The sequence below is a fragment of the Ovis canadensis genome, chromosome 4 (assembly GCF_042477335.2).
Source record: "Ovis canadensis isolate MfBH-ARS-UI-01 breed Bighorn chromosome 4, ARS-UI_OviCan_v2, whole genome shotgun sequence".
In the NCBI taxonomy this organism is placed as follows: Eukaryota; Metazoa; Chordata; class Mammalia; order Artiodactyla; family Bovidae; genus Ovis; species Ovis canadensis.
The window spans coordinates 30,513,193-30,531,778 of record NC_091248.1 but is presented as its reverse complement, the minus strand read 5'-3'; the positions used below and the strand labels follow the sequence as shown (position 1 = coordinate 30,531,778).

Sequence of the window (18,586 nt, the reverse complement as noted above, 5' to 3'; positions counted from 1 at the left end):
ACAGCTACTTCTGACTGAATGAATCCTGACCTACCAGGAACTGCTTACTGAGTCTGTGAGTCCGAGCATGCCCTGGAGTTAGTTGCATCATTTCTATGCCACTTCTGACCAGTCCAGGCTTAATGTTCATAACTGCACAATTATTGACACTAGTAATACTGTCTACTCAATTCAGTATTATTATATTTAAAGAGTAAAATACTATAGATTCCAATACAAAGATAGGTAGCATTTATCAGCATCTACTATGTCCTACTTACTGTGCTTTACCATTAGGTACCAGTGTTACCCTCAAAAGCTTTAAGAATTTCAACAGCATAAAAACTTATTTTCACTTGGTTTACACTAATGTTTCCTACCAATGTAGGAAACATGATGTATTTTATGCCAATCATTTATTCAAAAATTTATACCAAGTTATTAACAACTTGAAAGGCATACTGCTTTCCCATACTACATACACCCTTAACTATGACCCAGTTCTTAAATTCTTAACTCTTAATATCTCTAATAAATGTCTTTCTAATATCATAGGATTTTTGATAGAAAACTGATAGATTTTAGAATATAAAAAGTTGAGAAACAATGTACCAGACAACAAAGGACAAGAAGACAGTCTAAGAAGGTTGTTTCAAATAAATACGACCTATTTCACAACTTTTCCTAGAGCTAGTTTAGGGGAAGGGAAGGGAAGAGATAAAGGAAAACAGGTTGATCTGTTAACTGTTAAACATTTCTGGTAATGGGAAGAGACTGGTACATAGGCAACAGGAGTATGGGGAAGGCCTCTGCTATTTACCTTCTACTTTTGATTTGAATGGATACATTATTAAAAATTAATACAGAGAACTTGGAGTTTCTGTTAATTTTAGTGGTAGTAGTTGAAATTGATGAGTAAAATAGTAAATATTGTTCAGTAAAATAGTAAATGTTGTATTTTAGCTATGTATTTAAATTTTTCATCAGTACATCTGAGTATATTTCTTTGGCAACCAAAAATATTACTCCCTCAACTAGGAACATGACTCCTATCATGTGGACAGTTCAACTCTAGGATTAGAAAAATCGTCTTTTAATTACCTAATGGCCGAAAGAAAAAGTAATGGAGATCCTAAACAAGATAGAATCTTTATAAACTTACTCAACTGCCAGTTGGGGACCAGCTTCATAAAACTTAACAATTTAGGTCCCTGGAATGCAATCTAAGAGGCCAAGATCTTTAGACTTGCTTCCATTTCAAGAAAAGCTTCCCCTGTTCAAAATTGTTCCAACAACTACCGCTTCTTAAACAAACTTCAACAGCAAGCTCTTCAGCAAGGGCACAGGAAACCCAAAGAGCTGTACAAAGTATGACTTTTGGTCAGGAAATGAGCTTCTGATCAGAGTGGTAAAACTGAAAGTTCTCTTTTATATCTATTACTATTTGAAGTGTATCACCTACTCCTTTGATTAAAGTCCTCTCCACCCAAACTCCTTTTGTGAAGGGAAGCAAAGGTTAGAGTGTTTTAAATGTTTATTTTCAATAGCAAAGAATTAATATATTTTAGTTGAGTTGTTGACTTTATCATACGTTGGCTCGAGTCAACAGTAGGTACCTACTCCAGATCTGTTTCTTAAAAATAAGTATAAAAAAGATTTTTAGTGAAAGACACTGGCATAAGACCATGAAACTCCATACACTCAAACTCAATGTAATGAAGAAAAATAAATTAAAAGTTTATCTTATGTACCTTTTGGGCATGTTTAAATGTTGTACACTGTAAAATTTGAAAATTAATTAAAAACAATAAAATATCAAAGAAAAACATCAATCTGGAGAAAAGAAATAAATATGCAGAATTTCATTTAAAAATCTAACCATTCCATTTCTTACCCTTCAAAGAATACAAGAGATAAATGGGAAGTTCTGAAATCTTCCTCTGATACCAACTTTGCAGAGAAGATGTATAAGGGGGATAGACCAGCATTCAAAGAGGAAGGACTCAGAGAGAAGGAAAAGCTACTCACACCTCAACTGGTCATCAGACATTTAAAAACCATCAGGCTAAAAAAAAAAGTCAGGCTTACCATGTCATTTTTCCCTAACAAAGAGATATATGGCAGATGACTCAAAAAATATATATAAATGGCTCAAAGATAATTATTTCCAGCAACAAGCAAGATTTATCAGAACAGAAAGACAAATGACAAAAACACTGAAAGAAAAACCATGGAAAACAGGTGGGAAAAAAGGAGGAAGAAATTGCTATTGGAAGTTCCCCTTTCCAGCTGTGAAATAAGAGTGCCACGGCCAATATCCAAACATCCACCTATTTTCTTCTCTCTGCTAGTAAATGTAAGTAATGTGAAATGCAGGCTGGACGACTCACAAGCTGGAATCAAGATTGCCGGGAGAAATATCAACAACCTCAGACATGCAGATGATACCACCCTAATGGCAGAAAGCAAAGAGGAACTAAAGATGACGGTGAAAGAGGAGAGTGAAAGCTGGCTTAAAACTCAATATTCAAAAAATGAAAATCATGGTATCTGGTCCCATCACTTGATGGCAAATAGATGGTAAAAAAGTAGAAACAGTGACAGATTTTATTTTCTTGGGCTCCAAAATCAATGCAGACATTGGCTGCAGCCACAAAATTGAAAGACGCTTGCTTCTTGGAAGAAAAGCTATGACAAACCTAGGCAGCATATTAAAAAGGAGAGACATCACTTTGCTGACAAGGGTGCATACAGTCAAAGCTATGGTTTTTCCAGTAGTCATGTATGGATGTGAGAGTTGGACTATAAAGAAGGCTGAGCACCAAAGAATTGATGCTTTCGAATTGTGGTGTTGGAGAAGACGACTCTTGAGAGTCCCCTGGACTGCAAGGAGGTCAAACCAGTCAATCCTAAAAGATATCAACCCCGAATACTCATGGGAAGGACTAAAGCTGAAGCTCCAATACTTTGGCCACCTGACACCAAGAGCGGACTCACTGGAAAAGATCCTGATGCTGGGAAGGACTGAGGGCAAGAGGAGCAGAGGATAAGATGGTTGGATGGTATCACTGTCTCAATGTACATGAGTCTGAGAGAACCCCGGGAGACACTGAAGGACAGGGAAGCCTGGTGTCCTGCAGTTCATGCGGTTGCAAAGAGTTGGATATGACTTAGCAACTGAACAACAATACTGACTTATTGACACTTAATATACCAGTCATAATACTTAGCATTTTAAATTCATTAACCCAAATTAACCCTTACAACAATCCTGTGAGGTAGAATACTCCATTAATAAATGAGGAAACAGGCAAAGTGGTGATCTGCCCAAAATTACAAAGCTAAAATGCTAGAACCAAGATTCAAAACCAAGCTATTTGGTCATAGTACTCTGTGACAACCTAGATGGGTGGGATGTGGTGGGGGGGGGCGGTTCAAGAGGGAGGAAACATATGTATACCTATGGCTGATTCATGTGGATGTACGACAGAAACCAACACAATATTGTAAAGCAATTGTTGTTATTGTTCAGTTGCCGCATCATGTCTAACTCTTTATGACCCCAAGGACTGCAGCATGCCAGGCTTCCTATTGCCATCTCCTTCATGTCCATTGAATCAGTGACGTCATCCAACCATCTTATCCTCTGTCATCCTCTTATCCTTTTTTTTTGTATTTTTGTCAATTTTATTTTCAATTGTAAAGCAGTTATCCTCCAATTAAAAATAAAATTAAAAAATACACAAAAAAGACAATTCCAACTGTAAGTTTTAACAACAACAAAAAAAAACCAAGCCATCTGGTTCCCAAACCACAGCTCCTGGCCAATGAAAATGAGTTTACAATGTTAATTTATATCATAAAAAGGTTATATTCAGGGAAAAATATTAATCAAGACATTGACTATTCAGTAACAATAAACAGTATCAACCATAAGAAAGACATACGGATATACATCTTTAAAATATCTGTATTATCATCTAAATACAAGGCAATGACCACTGGAAACAGAAATCAACAAAAATTTTAACAACATCCAGCTCATGATAAAACAGACGGACATAAAGGGGGCTATATGGAAACTAACATAATTAATATGGCTGAATTAATATGTAATGAGGGATTTCCAGGTGGCACTAGGTGCTAAAGAACTCTCCTGACAATGCAGGAGATGTAAGAGTCATGGGTTCAATCCCTGGGTCAGGAGGATCTCCTGATGGAGTGCATGGCAACCCACCTCAGTATTCTTGCCTGGACAATCCCATGGACAGAGGAGCCTATAGTCCATAGGGCTGCAAAGAGTCAGACAAAACTGAAGCAACTTAGCACGCATGCCAATATGTTATGAATTCTTTATCTAAAAGTAAAGACTGTATCCTCATTTTCAAATACAGAGAAGTAAGAAAAAATAAATCATATATTAAGCTACAAGGAAAATCAATGAAGTTTCCAAAAACCTATTAGTCTATACTATAATGCAATAAAACTAGAAATTGAATTTTTATTAGGAAAAGAAACTTTAACCATTTGGAAGTTTAAAACAAAGCAAACAAAAACTCTCATATTTTAAACAGAATATCAAAACTGAAATTGCATAATCTCTTGAAAATACAAATAATGGAAACATATGAGCCAAAATTGAGCTCAGAAGGTAAATCTTGGCATAAAATGCATAAAACACATACATTACTAAACAGTAAGTATCATGAATAAAAAAATTAAGCATTAATCTTCAGAATCCAGAAAAAGAGCACTGCATATGCCAGGAAGGCAGAAGAAAGGCAAAAACAGATCAAAGTCAGAGGGCAAGGAACTCGAAAAAAGAAAAACAGGAAAATAAATTCAACACCTTAAAAAATTTAATATATAACCTAGTAAATTTAATTACTCGAACTCAAATATATACAATATTAAAAATGAGAACAGAAAAATAACTGCAGATAAACAAAAAGCTGAAAGAATTATAGAAACGTACTTTGTGAAACTATGAAAATACACTTGAAAATTTGGATGAACTAGATTATATTCTAGGAAAACAAATAAAAAAATTGAACAAAAGAGACAGAAATCAAAAGAAACTAACAGCCATGGAATAAACTGAGATTTACTAAAGAGCTATAATCCAAACACATACTAATCTGCTTCATAGGGGAAATTCTTTCAGATCCAAGTAACAGATAACAGAGATGAAATTTACACCATGCCAGAACAGAGGAAGGAAATCTCGCAAAATCTTTTTTATGAAGCAAATATAACACAGAAATCTAAGGGTTACACTATAGAAAGAGAAACTTTCAGACCTCATTTCTCAATACTGAAACAAATATAGTTAAATATTAAACACTTCAGTTGCTACTATATATTTTAAACAACTCCATAAATAAATAGTATTCATTTCAGAAGTGTAACTATGATCAATTAAGTATTTAAAAACTCACCAGATTATAGGTTATGAGTTAAAACAACCTTCATTTCAAAGATGAAATGGCATTTCACACCTAATGAATCATTTTTGATTTAAAGAAAACAATTAGCAACATACGCATGTATGTTTGATGTTAGTCTTGTCAAAGTGAGTGCTCTAGCTTTCTTTTAAATTGAGGTATAACTGACATATGACATTATATTAGTTTTGGGTATACAACATAATTCAATATTTGTATATATACAAATATTGCTGAATGATCACCACAATAGTCTAGTGAAATCTGCCACCATACATAGTTACAAAAAGCTTTTTCCTTGTGATGAGACCTTTTAAGATTTTCTTTCTTAGCAACTTTCAAATATGCAATGCAGTATTATCAAGTATACATACCATGCTGTGAATTATATCCCCATGACTTTAGTACTAGAAGTTTGTGCTTTTTGACTCCCTTCACCCATTTTAACTACCCCACTATGGTGTTTCCTGTGGTCATGTATGGATGTGAGAGTTGGACTGTGAAGAAAGCTGAGCGCCGAAGAATTGATGCTTTTGAACTGTGGTGTTGGAGAAGACTCTTGAGAGTCCCTTGGACTGAAGGACTTCCAACCAGTCCATTCTGAAGGAGATCAGCCCTGAGATTTCTTTGGAAGGACTGATGCTGAAGCTGAAACTCCAGTACTTTGGCCACCTCATGCAAAGAGTTGACTCATTGGAAAAGACTCTGATGCTGGGAGGGATTGGGGGCAGGAGGAGAAGGGGACAACAGAGGATGAGATGGCTGGATGGCATCACGGACTCGATGGATGTGAGTCTGAGTGAACTCCGGGAGTTGGTGATGGACAGGGAGGCCTGGTGTGCTGCGATTCATGGGGTCGCAAAGAGTCGGACACAACTGAGTGACTGAACTGAACTGAACCCCCTCCACCCTGGCAACTACCATCTGTTCTCTGTATCTAGGAGATGGTAGATTTTTGTTTTTGATTCCATGTATGAGTGATAAGATATGGTATTTGTCTTTATCTGACTTATTTCACTTAGTATAATACCCTCAAGGTCCATCCATGATGTCACAAATGGCAAGATTTCCTTCTTTTTATGGCTGAATGATAGTATTTTTTATCTATTCATTTTCTTGCTAAATTCATCTATCAACAGACAGTTAGACTGCATCCCTATCTTGGTTAAGTAATTCCATAATGAACATGAGGGTGCCTATGCTTTTTTCAAGCTAATATTTTCTTTTGGATAAATGCCCAGAAATTGAACTGCTAAATCATATAGTAGTTCTATTTTTAAATTTTTTAAGGAACTGCTATGCTGTTTTCTGTAGTAACTGCACCAATTTACATTCTTACAAACAGGACAAGAATTCCCTTTTCCAAAAAAAAACAAAAAACAACAACAAAAAAAGAATTCCCTTTTCTCCACATTCTCACCAACACTTGTTATCTCGTGTTTTTGATAATATTTTCTTCAAGTATGCGGTGATAGTTCATCATGTATTTGATTTGCATTTCCCTGATGATTAGTGATATTGAGCGTCTGGTAGCCATCTGTATGTCTTTGAAAGAATGTCTATTCAGGTCTTCTGCCTGTTTTTTTAGATTGTTTTGCTATTGAGTTGTCTGAGTTCTTTATATATCTTGGATACAAACCCTTTATAGGATATATAATTTGCAAATATTTTTTCCCATTTAGTTGTTCAGTTGCTAAACTGTGTCCAACTCTTTGTGACCAGGCTTCCCATTTAGTAGGTTGCCTTCTATTTTGTCTATGGCCTCCTTTGATGTGCAGAAGCTTTTTAGTTTGATGTTGTTCTGCTTGTTTATTTTTTCTTGTATTGTCTTCACTGTAAGTTTTAAATCCAAAAAAAATCATCACCAAGACTCATATCAAGGAGCTTACCACCTACGTTTTCTTTTAGGATTTCAATGACTTCGGATCTTATATTCAAATCCTTAATCTTTTTTTTTTTTTACTTTGTTGACTATCATCAATTATTGGGTCTTTTACTTTCTTGAACTAGTTGCTTGAAGCTAAGACACAGAGGAAAAAAACTCCAAATGATGCTTTTGAAAAACAGGTCTTACATTTTTTTTAATTGAAGTACAGTTTGATTTATAATATTGCATTAGTTTCACATGTGCAGCAAAGTGATCCATACACACATACATACATATATGTTCTTTTTCCGATTCTTTCCCATTATAGGTTATTACAGCATATTGCATATAGTTCCCTATGGTACACAGTAAAACCGTGTTTATCTATTTTATAAATAGTAGTTTGTATCTGTTAATCCCAAGGTCCTAATTTCTCTCTCTCCCCCTTTCCTCTTTTGTAATCACTAGTTTGTTTTCTATGTCTTCGAGTCAGCTTCTGTTTTGTAAGTTCATTCGTATCATTTTTTTAGATTCTATGTAAGTGATATCATAGTATTTGTCTTTTATCAGACTCACTTTACTTAGTATGATAATTTCTATGTATATTCATACTGCTACAAATGAAAATATTTAATTCTTCTTTATGGCTAAGTAATATTCCATTATATAATATATAGCACATCTTCATCTGTTGACGGCCACAGGTTGCTCCATGTTTTGGCTCTTGTAAACAGTGCTGCTATGAAATTGGGTGCATGTATCTTTTTAAGAGTTTTTTGTCTTTTCTGGATATATGCCCAGGATTAGGATTGCTGGCTCATATGGTAGCTCTATTTTTAGTTTTTTAAGGAACCTCCATACTGTTTTTCATAGTGGCTGTACTAATTTACATTCCCATTAACAGTGTAGGAGGGTTTCCTTTTCTCCACACCCTCTCCAAGATTTATTATTTGTCAATTTTCTGATGACAGCTTTTCTGACTGGTGTGAAGTGATAACTCATCATAATTTTGATTTGCAATTCTCTAATAATTAGCAATGATTAGCATATTTTCATGTGCCTGTTGCCCATCTGTATGTCTTCTTTGGAGAAAAGTCTAGTTAGCTGTCCTGCCCATTTTTTGATTGAGTTGGTTTTTGATATTAAGCTGTCAGAACTGTTTGTGTATTTTGGAAATTAAGCCCATCTGTGTCAGTTGCATCATTTGCAAATATTTTATCCCATTCCATAGGTTGTCTTTTCATTTTCTTTATGGTTTCCTTTGCTGTGCAGAACTTGTAAGTTTGATTAGCTCCCATTTGTTTATTTCTGCTTTTGATTCTTTTGCCTTGAGAGAGACTGACCTAAGAAAACGCTGGTAGTATGATCTATATCACAGAATACGGAACAATTCGTGTCACACAATGTCTGCCTGTGTTCTCTTCCGGGAGTCTTACTCTTTCTTTCTTGTTTGGCCCTGCTGGGTCTTTGTCGCAGCACACAGGCTTTCTCTAGCTGTGGTACACAGGCTAAATTGCCCAGTGTTATGTGGGATCTTAGTTACTTCACTAAGGAAGGAGCCTCCACATCCCCTGCATTGCAAGGTGGATTCTTAGTCACTGGACCACCAGGGAAGTCCCTCTCCTAGGAGTTTTATGGCATCACATCTTTATTTATGTCTCTAAGCCATTTTAAGTTTATTTTTGTGTATGTTGTAAAGGGGTGTTCCAACTTCATTGATTTATATGTGGCTGGCCAGCTTTCCCACAACCACTTGCTGAAGAGACTGTCTTTTCCCCACTGAATATTCTTGCCTCGTGTGTCAAAGATTAACTGACTGTAGGTTTGTGGGTTTATTTCTGGGCTCTCTATTCTGTTCCACTAATATATATACCTGTTTTGGGGCCAATATTGCACTCTTTTTATTCCTACAGCATTGCAGTATTGCCTGAAATTTGGGAGGTTATGCATACAGCTTTATTCTTTTTCTTCAGGATTGCTTTAGCAATTCTAAGTCCTTTGTGGTCTCATATAAATTTCAGTATTATTCATTATAGTTCTGTGAAAAATGTCACGGGTAATTTGACATGGATGACATTAAATCTGTAGATTGCTTTGGGTAGTATGGCCATTTTAACAATATTAATTCTTCCAATCCAAGAACCTGGGATAACCAAACATCTTTTAGATGTCAATATTTATATTCTATATATTAAAGTTAAGTTGTATGTTAGAACGCACAAAGTGTATACTTGTATAAGTTCTAATAAATATAATATATCCACCCTTGTAACCAAATCTCTGTCAAGATATACAACAATTCTACTATCCCGTAAAGTTCCCTCATTTTGGGCCTTGATTTGAACACAAGATTTGTCTCTAAAGTCCATAGTCTTTTTCACACTATGCAACTTCTTTTAAAAGGGCCCAATGTGTAAATGTATTAAACAATAAAAATTCTATTTCTAACTATCAATTAAGGTAGCTGAAATATGGAAAAATGAAAAGTGGAAAATACTTGAGATTCCCTCCACTAAAGTCAGACAGCCTAGGTATTTAATATCTGTAGCAAACGGACTGCACTACTTTTCTCTTTACTAATTTCCACTAAATAAATAAAAATAATCTTCTTTCTTCCCCAAGAGTTAAAGAATTAACCAAGGAAGGATGAATGTGACAATAATAACCATCTCCTATGTTCATCTCTTATATCTTCAATTAAACTAAAAATGCTTCAGGGCAAGACCATTTCTTACACATGTGAGGCAAGCACTACACACTTTAGTGATTACTATGGAAGGCAGTGAGGAACTGGAGAAAACATAAAACCTTTGGAGTCACCCAAATCTGGATTCAAATCTCTTCATATTTATTAGCTATATAACAACGTACAAGTTACTAAACTTCTCTAAGCCTCAGAACATCACATGTAAAACGAGGCCTGTATTTTGCCTTCCTATCAATGTCTGGCTTCTCAAATAGACAATCTACATGAAGACCCAGGCGAGTAAGGCCCTACCTTGGACCTCAAGCTTTTGGGGGAACTGCTGCGGCCCTCTTCCAGCCATGCCTCTTCCCAAAGGGTGAAGCGACTCTGGGGTCAGAAGGGCATACACATCATGAGCCCACACCTCTGCCATCAACTTTGCTCTGGAGAACCTAGACTCATGAGTTCGTTGTTCAAACCACGCCAGATCTGATTCCCAGGGTCTACAAAGGCCTACTCCTGGTTTCACTCTCTGAGGAAGTATGTATGGAGTATGAAGGTGAAGACTAGGCGGTTGACACAGATACATAAAGCCACCCCTCAGAGTATAGAGTGGTGTGAGTGACAGGAAGAGTTATGGGTTCCAACACAGAGGGTGGGATGGGCTCAGCATCATGCAGACACATTCTGGCATTCAACTCTGAAGAATCCAGGACTTCTTTCAAGCATGAACCTCAAGGTCTATAGGAAGGTTTATATATAAAGAATGAATGGATAAAACAGATTTTATGTAACAGTTTGTTGATTTAATTTAGTATGTATATGGTATGTAGGTGTACATTTTCTATTTGCTCCAGACTCTGCAAATGTTACAAATGGGCCTGTCTGTATCTACTGCTAATAACCTATGTATTGCCGTATTCATTTTCAAGTAGTCACTCAGTCCTGTCCTACTCTTTGCGGCCCCATGGACTGTAGCCTACCAGGCTCCTCTGTCCATGGAATTCTCCAGGCAAGAATACTGGAGTGGGTAGCCAGTCCCTTCTCTAGGGGATCTCCCTGACCCAGGGATCGAACCCAAGTCTCCTGTATTGCAGGCAGATTCTTTACCACTGAGCCACCAGGGAAGCCCATTCACTTTCAAATATTATCCTAAAGTGCCAGCCTGCAATGCAGGAGACCTGGGTTCGATCCCTGGGTTGGGAAGATCCCCTGGAGAAGGAAATGGCAACCCACTCCAGTATTCTTGCCTGGAGAATCCCATGGACAGAGGACCCTGATAGGCTACAGTCCATGGGGTCGCAAAGAGTCAGACAAGACTGAGCTACTTCACTTTCACTTTAGTCATCCAACATTATCACGAGTTAGGTTTCATTAATCCCACTGCACAGGTAAAGAAACAGATATGGTTAAGAAACCTACCCAGCTCCTTTTTCTGTTATCTCCATATCACTCTCTTCTTAACTCCCAAGTATCCTCCCCTCTTGGCATATTATCAGTCTTTCACTCTCCAAGACAATAGGCCCCTAATCCCTACATCTAGTGCTTACGTTCTGTGACCTCGCGATAGTACCTAAGACTGTTCATAATCTTTTCTTTATTAAAACAAGTTTCCCTTTGGTGTGTAAGGCTACACTATTTTAGTTTTCTCTAAGCTTTTGCTCTTTTTCTGTTTCCTCTTCTTTCTCAGAATTTTGGTGAAGAATGAGTAAGATAATATTTTTGGAGAATGTCAGCATAAAGCATATATATTCAATAAAAGATAGGATTTCTTTTTAATATAAAAAGAATACCTACCATTTTTAAGTATAGTGCCAATTACTCTACTAGGTGATACACAGACACACACTATTCCATTTATCCTAAAACCCCTAGAAAATTGAAGTTTAGATTGGCTGACAACCTGATTAGAAACGTGGCTCCAGTATTTTCTAGCTTTATGATACTGAGTAAGTCACTTAACTTCCCTGAATTTCTGCTTCTCCATTGTGTAATTTTATAATGTCCTTATAAATGAATTAAATGAGAATGAGACACAGATATAAAAACACAAAGTACATGGTAAATAGTCAGTAAATGTAACTTTCTTCTTGTTGCTACCAGGTGAATACATTAATTTTTTATCCTTCCCTTGTGTGCATTTCTAAAAACTGAGTCCTTGATCTCTTGACCTTCTTTCTTTTTATATTCTATTCCTATACTCTATCACACTTCTGAGTCCAGCCCCTCCAGAAAGATAGTTTTGAATTATCCATGACCATGTCTAAGTGTCCAGGCCCACATCCCAGGGCCTACTACATCAAACTGCTCTTTTTTCTCATCAAGAGTGGAAAGCAGAAGACTTGGTGTGGGAGACCTAAAGTATTACACAGACAAACTGAGAGGATGGAGATAAAAAAGCTAATGCCATGGCTGCAAGCTTGCCTGAGAAAATTACAAAACTGGAAAAGGTTTTCATAGATCATGTCCAAAATTTTCTCCTCTTTCCTTCATTCTTCAGACATGAAACTCTAATCCTTCTATTTCCCTCATCCACAATGCCAAAAATGTTCCCATTCCTCTGAATTCCCTTATATTTCAATGCTCCATTCATCTAATACCTAATTATACTCTGTCTTCTGTTACCAATTTTCTTCCATTTACATCTTATCTTCCCAACTATGCTGTAAGGTCCTTAAGGCCAACAGCCATCTCTCATACTCTTAGTAATTCTTCATAATGCTGATTGACCAATGCTATACAGATATGGTCAGGAATTCAGAAACCATATATTAGGATGTTTTCAGATATTTTCCTGCCATGGAAGGAAAACTTTTCAAATCAAAAGCTTCAGAAATCTTCCACAAATAGGCAAAGTGTGACCAAAAATGGGAAAGTGTGACAAACAGGAAAGTTTCTATTTCTTTCTCGAGGATTTCAATTTTGGTTTTAAACAGGAAAAAAATCCTTTAACATAAATTTCCTTAGCCATGTATTAATACTTTATAAATTATTTCCAAGAACTGCACAGGTATTCTTCAAAAATTACTTATGCCAGCATACCTCGGAGATACTCCAGGTTCAGTTCCAGACCACCACAATAAAGCAAATCACACAAAATTTTTGGTTTTCAAGTGCATACAAAAATTACGTTTATTCTATTACTATCATCTGTTAAATGTTCAACAGGATTACATCTTAAAAAAACAATGTACATGCTGTAATTAAAAACACTTCATTGCTAAAAAATGCTAACCATCATCTGAACCTTCAGCAAGTCATAATCCTTTTGCAACAGTATCAATAAAGATCACTGATCATGGATCACCATAACACATTTATTAATAAAAAAAGTTTGAAACATTGAAAGAATTGACAGAATCTGACAGAGAGATATGAAGTGAGCAAATGCTGTTGGAAAAACTGACGCTGACAGCCTTGCTCAGTTGAAGACTGCCGAAAACATTGAATTTGTATTAAAAAAGGCAGTATCTGAGAAGCATAATGAAATATGCCTGTATTTTCTAATATAGTTACTAGTCATTATATTAATTTCCATAGGAAAGTTAATTCTTAAAACTGTAAGCCTCAAAAATCACTAATACAGACTGATGTGCTACTTATTAAATACTAAATAATTAAAAAACCCAGGTGATAAAAGTTTTTAGTTTAAAGTTTATTAAAGATATCGTTTTGTTTGATATATTTAATAATTGGGAAAATTTGATTAAATTACGTTTTTACTGTGATCAAAACAGAAGAACTATAGGGTAATGAAACTGATTCGCTTATTTTACCTGAGTAGCTTTATCTTTCATGCATGAGGGGTAATGAACATGAGGATCCCGTGGCCACTGTCCTGTGAGATAAGGTCCTGTTATGGTATCCAGGGAAGAGGTTCGCCTTATTGTGCTAGAGGTTCGAACTTGCTGAGATTTGGGCCTGTCCACTATAAAAAGTGAAGGAAAAAATACATTAGTCATAAGAATAAAGTAAAACTTAAAATTATTTAAACTTCATAGTTTGTAAAATACCATCCTGCCGATTGTCCCCACAATGTATATTTACCCTAAAAGCCATCTTGTATGAGCTGATGAAATTTACAGACCAAAGGAAAATACATTCACATGTTAAATTTTGCATATACTGTCACACCCTACAAAGCTCATTCATTTTAGAGACCTATTCTTAACCCTCTATATCATCTCCACTGCCATTATTTTAATTAAGACTTCATCATGTCTCAACTAAACTGCCAGTTTCCTAACTGCCATCTCTGAATCCACACTAACTTTATCTTACAGGGTCACCTCCTTCCACTGCTAAAAAAAAAAATTGCCACGGTTTATTCAGTCTTTCACTCAAAGGCCATTATTTTTCACAATTCATCTCCCATATAGCTCAATACTTAATGGCTTGCTACCACCACTCCTCCATAAACCTCTGCTAACTACTAAGAACCATAACAACCTAATAAACTCCAATGTCACAAATGTGAAGTACTCGCTTCTCTGCCTCTATTCTATCATCTCCTGCATCTAAAATATTCCCCTTCTCTGTACACTTGGCAAAAACTTATCTTCAAGACCAGCTCAGGTGTCGCACTGCCTCTGTGAAACCTTTCTCAGTGCCCTTCTTTTCTTCATCTCTGTCCTTCTTAAAGATATACACACTCTCCTCTGCTTGCATCAAGCCCTAAATCTGTCGTTCCTTTCTGACCAGAGGGTAGGTTTGGTCCCTACAGATTAAAAAGGAGTCGATACTCAATACTTACAAATAAATTTATTCACAGCTACACCTGCACAAAAAAACATGTATACAGAATCTTATTTTAATTCAGTTTCCTCCTTAATGGATGAAGAATTCAAAGCCCAGAGGGATAAAATTAAATTGTCCAATGAAACAAAACTGCTAATAAGTGACAGAGGTAAAAAGGAACCAAGATCTCCGGACATACTACACAGTTCAATCAATCTACTATAATGATCTGTTTTACCTCTGCTGAAAACAGAGATGATCATACTGAACTCTATAGTATTTTTTTACAATGAAAATATAAAAAAATGTTCATGTATGCATCTCAAATGTGCATACTATAATAAAATCCAGTGGATTACAAGTATCCAAGGCTTAGTCTTATTCAGTTATATTTCACATCAAAGAAAATGCCTTGCACATTACAGAGGGTCAAGAAACATTTGTTACTGAATATTGTCCTTTATTCTTCTGAAAACAAAACACAAAATTGTTGTCCTTTTTTTAAAAATCAGAAGATGAAAGGAAATGCAGCATACTGTGAGCTGTCACGTGATTCACACAGTCACCCTCAGTTCTGCAGGGGACTGGCTCTTCGTTCAGTCATCGGTCACTCAGTCATGTCCAACTCTTCGCTACGGCATGGACTGCAGCGCGCTTCCCTATCCTTCACCTTCTCCTAGAGCTTGCTCAAACTCATGTCCTTTGAGTCTAGGACTCTCATGAATACCAGACTCTGAGAAAGCTCAAGTCTCTTACAGTTGGTCTTCCACCTCCCCGGGGTCCACCTCGTTGGACACAGAGGGCTGGAGAGCCAAACTGTATCTTAACAACTGCAGTTCTGATTTCTTCTTTGACCCCAGAGTGTTAGAGAAGATCTGGAAATTATCAGATTTCCTACCTATCTTTATTACTTAGCTCTCATTTTATTTTATAATAAGCAAAGTCTAGGATAATCTATTTCTACTGTTTGGAATCACCTGAAATTTTATTCGTGACCAAAAATCATAGTCAGTTTTTACAAATATTTCATCAGTCATGGAGAGCATGTATCTTCTGTTTTCAGCATACAGTTCTTTTTCTTATATACTGAAATAAAAATACAGAATATAGTGATAAAATAGAACCATGATCTGTCACATATTTAGAGAACTACTCCAAAATTTCTAAACTACTACTGAGATACGAAAATTCTCTTTATTTCTTATAATTTTTATCATTTAAATTTAGTTCCGAGGGCTTCCCTGGTGGTCCAGTGGTTAGCACTCTTGCACTTCCACTGCAGGGCATGGGTTCAATCCTGGTGGCTGGGGAACTAAGATCCCACAAGCTGCGCTGAGTGGCCAGAAAAAAAATTGTTACAGAAATTTAGTTCTGTATAATTTGGTTACATATTGATCCATGACATTATTATTATGACTTATATGCTTTACCATTACAGTCTGTTCCATTTATCATTTTTTACTTTTAAACTCTATCAAATTTAATTTTATCACCCCTTGATGCTTTCTTTCTATTATACTGCATCTGGTATGCCTATTCTTCATTTTCCGTTTCTTTTAATCATGCTATTTAGGTAACACTCTTGTATACTGTATACAATTAGGCTTTTGAAAAAACTTTATAGTAAGCATTCTTCCTGAAAAATATATGTTCGTCCCACTTATATTTATTGTTATAACAAATCTGATTAAATCTGTAACTCTTTCATGGAACTTTTTCTTCCTCTTAGACTGCTTCCTTGCCATTTGTTTTCTATGACTTATTGTTTACTTCTTTCTCTCCTTTTTATCTCGCCCCCTACCATAAGCAATTCAGAAGACATGCAGACTGTTTGTAGTTCAACTACCAGGAGCTATTTCTATTAATGATTTTTTTAAAATTTGGCTATAAAAGCAATACGTACAAATTTTAGCAACTTTAGGAAGCAGAGAAAGTTAACACCTCTCATAATCTGACTTATAATGATTTATTAAAAAATTTTTAAAGTTATATTACGTTCTCTCCACCAAGAAGAAACAAGGGACAAAGACAGATTATCCCTTGCAAAAGAACCATTTTTAGCAATAAAAAAAGGCCTACATAAAGGTCAGCTACAACCAGAAAATGGCAAGCCACTATATATGAAAAACTTGTGTCCCAACTTTAAACCACGTGTTAGCCTTCTCAGTTATTCCACTGACTGTCCTGGTATCACAGTGTTTGTAAGTAATTATTTCACTTAACAATGGCTCAAAGCACAAGAGTAGTGATGCTGGCAACCCGCTATGCTGAAGAGATGCTGAGACGTACTCCCTTGAAGTGAAAATGTGAACGTTCTCAGCTTAATAAAGGAAGGAAAAAAATATTAAATGCTCAGGTTACTAAGATCTATGGTAAGAACAAATCTTTTATCTGTGAAATTGTGAAGGAAAAAGAAATTTGGTTTCTTCTGCCATTGCACCTCAAACTGCAAAAGAGCCATAGTGCGTGATAAATGCTTGGTTAAGATGGAAAAGGCATTATATTTGTATGAGGTATTTTGAGAGAGAGACTTTGCTCACATAACCTTTATTACAATATATTTTAAAAAATGTTTAATCTGGCTTCACTGGGTCTTAGCTGTGGCACGTGGGATGTTTGGTATTTGTTGCGGCATGGCAGGATATTTGGTTGCAGCATGTGGGATCTCGTTTCCTGACCAGGGATTGAACCCAGGCCCCTTGCATTGGCCCAATAGGGAAGTCCCCATAACAGTATATTCTTACAACTTTTATTTTATTGTTGTTGTTGTTAATCTCTTAACTGTGCCTAACTTATAAAATAAGCTTTACCATCAGTATTTACATACAGGAAAAATACAGGATACAGGATATAATAATATCTGCAGGTTTAGGCTCAACTGGAGGTCCTGATATGTGTCCCCTGTGGATAAGGGGGGCTACTCCATTTATATAGCCAACATAATAAATTCTTTATTTCATGATTACAGCTGTGATTAGAATAAGTATTTAGTTTTGAACTGGGTGATCACAACATTTCTCAACTAATTATTACAAAATTACCTCAAGTAAATCAAACAAGAGGACACCGTATCCACTAGAAACATACATTAGTATACTTAAACAATCTTTAAATTTATAAGCACTTAAATAAAATCTAATTAAAATTAACAATAAAATTGCTAAAATAAATATTCTAAAGAATGAAAGAAAAGCAATTAAATACTTATTATCATTACTTAAGCTAAACAGGCATCAGAAAAATAGTAACTTCGTATGTGGTGAAACCAGGTAATAACCACCACTGATTAAAACTTGATGAATGTCTACTATATGAAAAGTACTGTTTGATGTACCAAGGAGAATGACAAAATAAATTCCATATTCTCCTCAAGGAATTTACATTCTGGTTGAGGGAGATGTGATATGTAGAATTAAGCTCTAATATAAAGTAGTATATTATGGCACATGCACACCAGTGCTGGACAAGAAGGCACACAAGGCAAAAAGTAGGTGAGAGACAGCTAGAGTGATGTGTTCTAACTACATCAAGGGCAACTGTCAAGGAGTAAGACTCTTAACATGCCACTTGTGGTCCTGTTGCTAACATCTCCTACTTAAATATTTGAGGGTAAAATGCAGAGTAAGTAAATTCAGCAACAAAATGTGATGGCTGGAAAAAATCACATCTGTTTCCAGTACCATCACATTAGGATCAGAAGATGACTACTCATGCAGCATTCTGTAAAATGATGTCCTCATTATAATCCATCTACAGGTTATATTAGGTTTCCCTGGTGACTCAGACAGTAAGGAATCTGCCTGCAGTGTGGGAGACCTGGGTTCAATCCCTGGGTTGGGAAGATCCCCTAGTGAAGGGAATGGCAACCCATTT

At 36.0% G+C, this 18,586-nt stretch overlaps 1 protein-coding gene across 2 annotated transcripts in view; it reads right to left on the bottom strand.

The window, feature by feature from the left end:
• Positions 1-18,586, bottom strand: part of GLCCI1 (glucocorticoid induced 1) — a 111,503-nt gene that overhangs the window by 66,037 nt on the left and 26,880 nt on the right. For both annotated transcript variants that reach the window (XM_069587509.1, XM_069587510.1), the window contains exon 2: positions 13,753-13,904. In XM_069587509.1, coding sequence (XP_069443610.1) covers positions 13,753-13,904 — 152 coding nt within the window. The remainder of the gene's footprint in view (positions 1-13,752; positions 13,905-18,586) is intronic.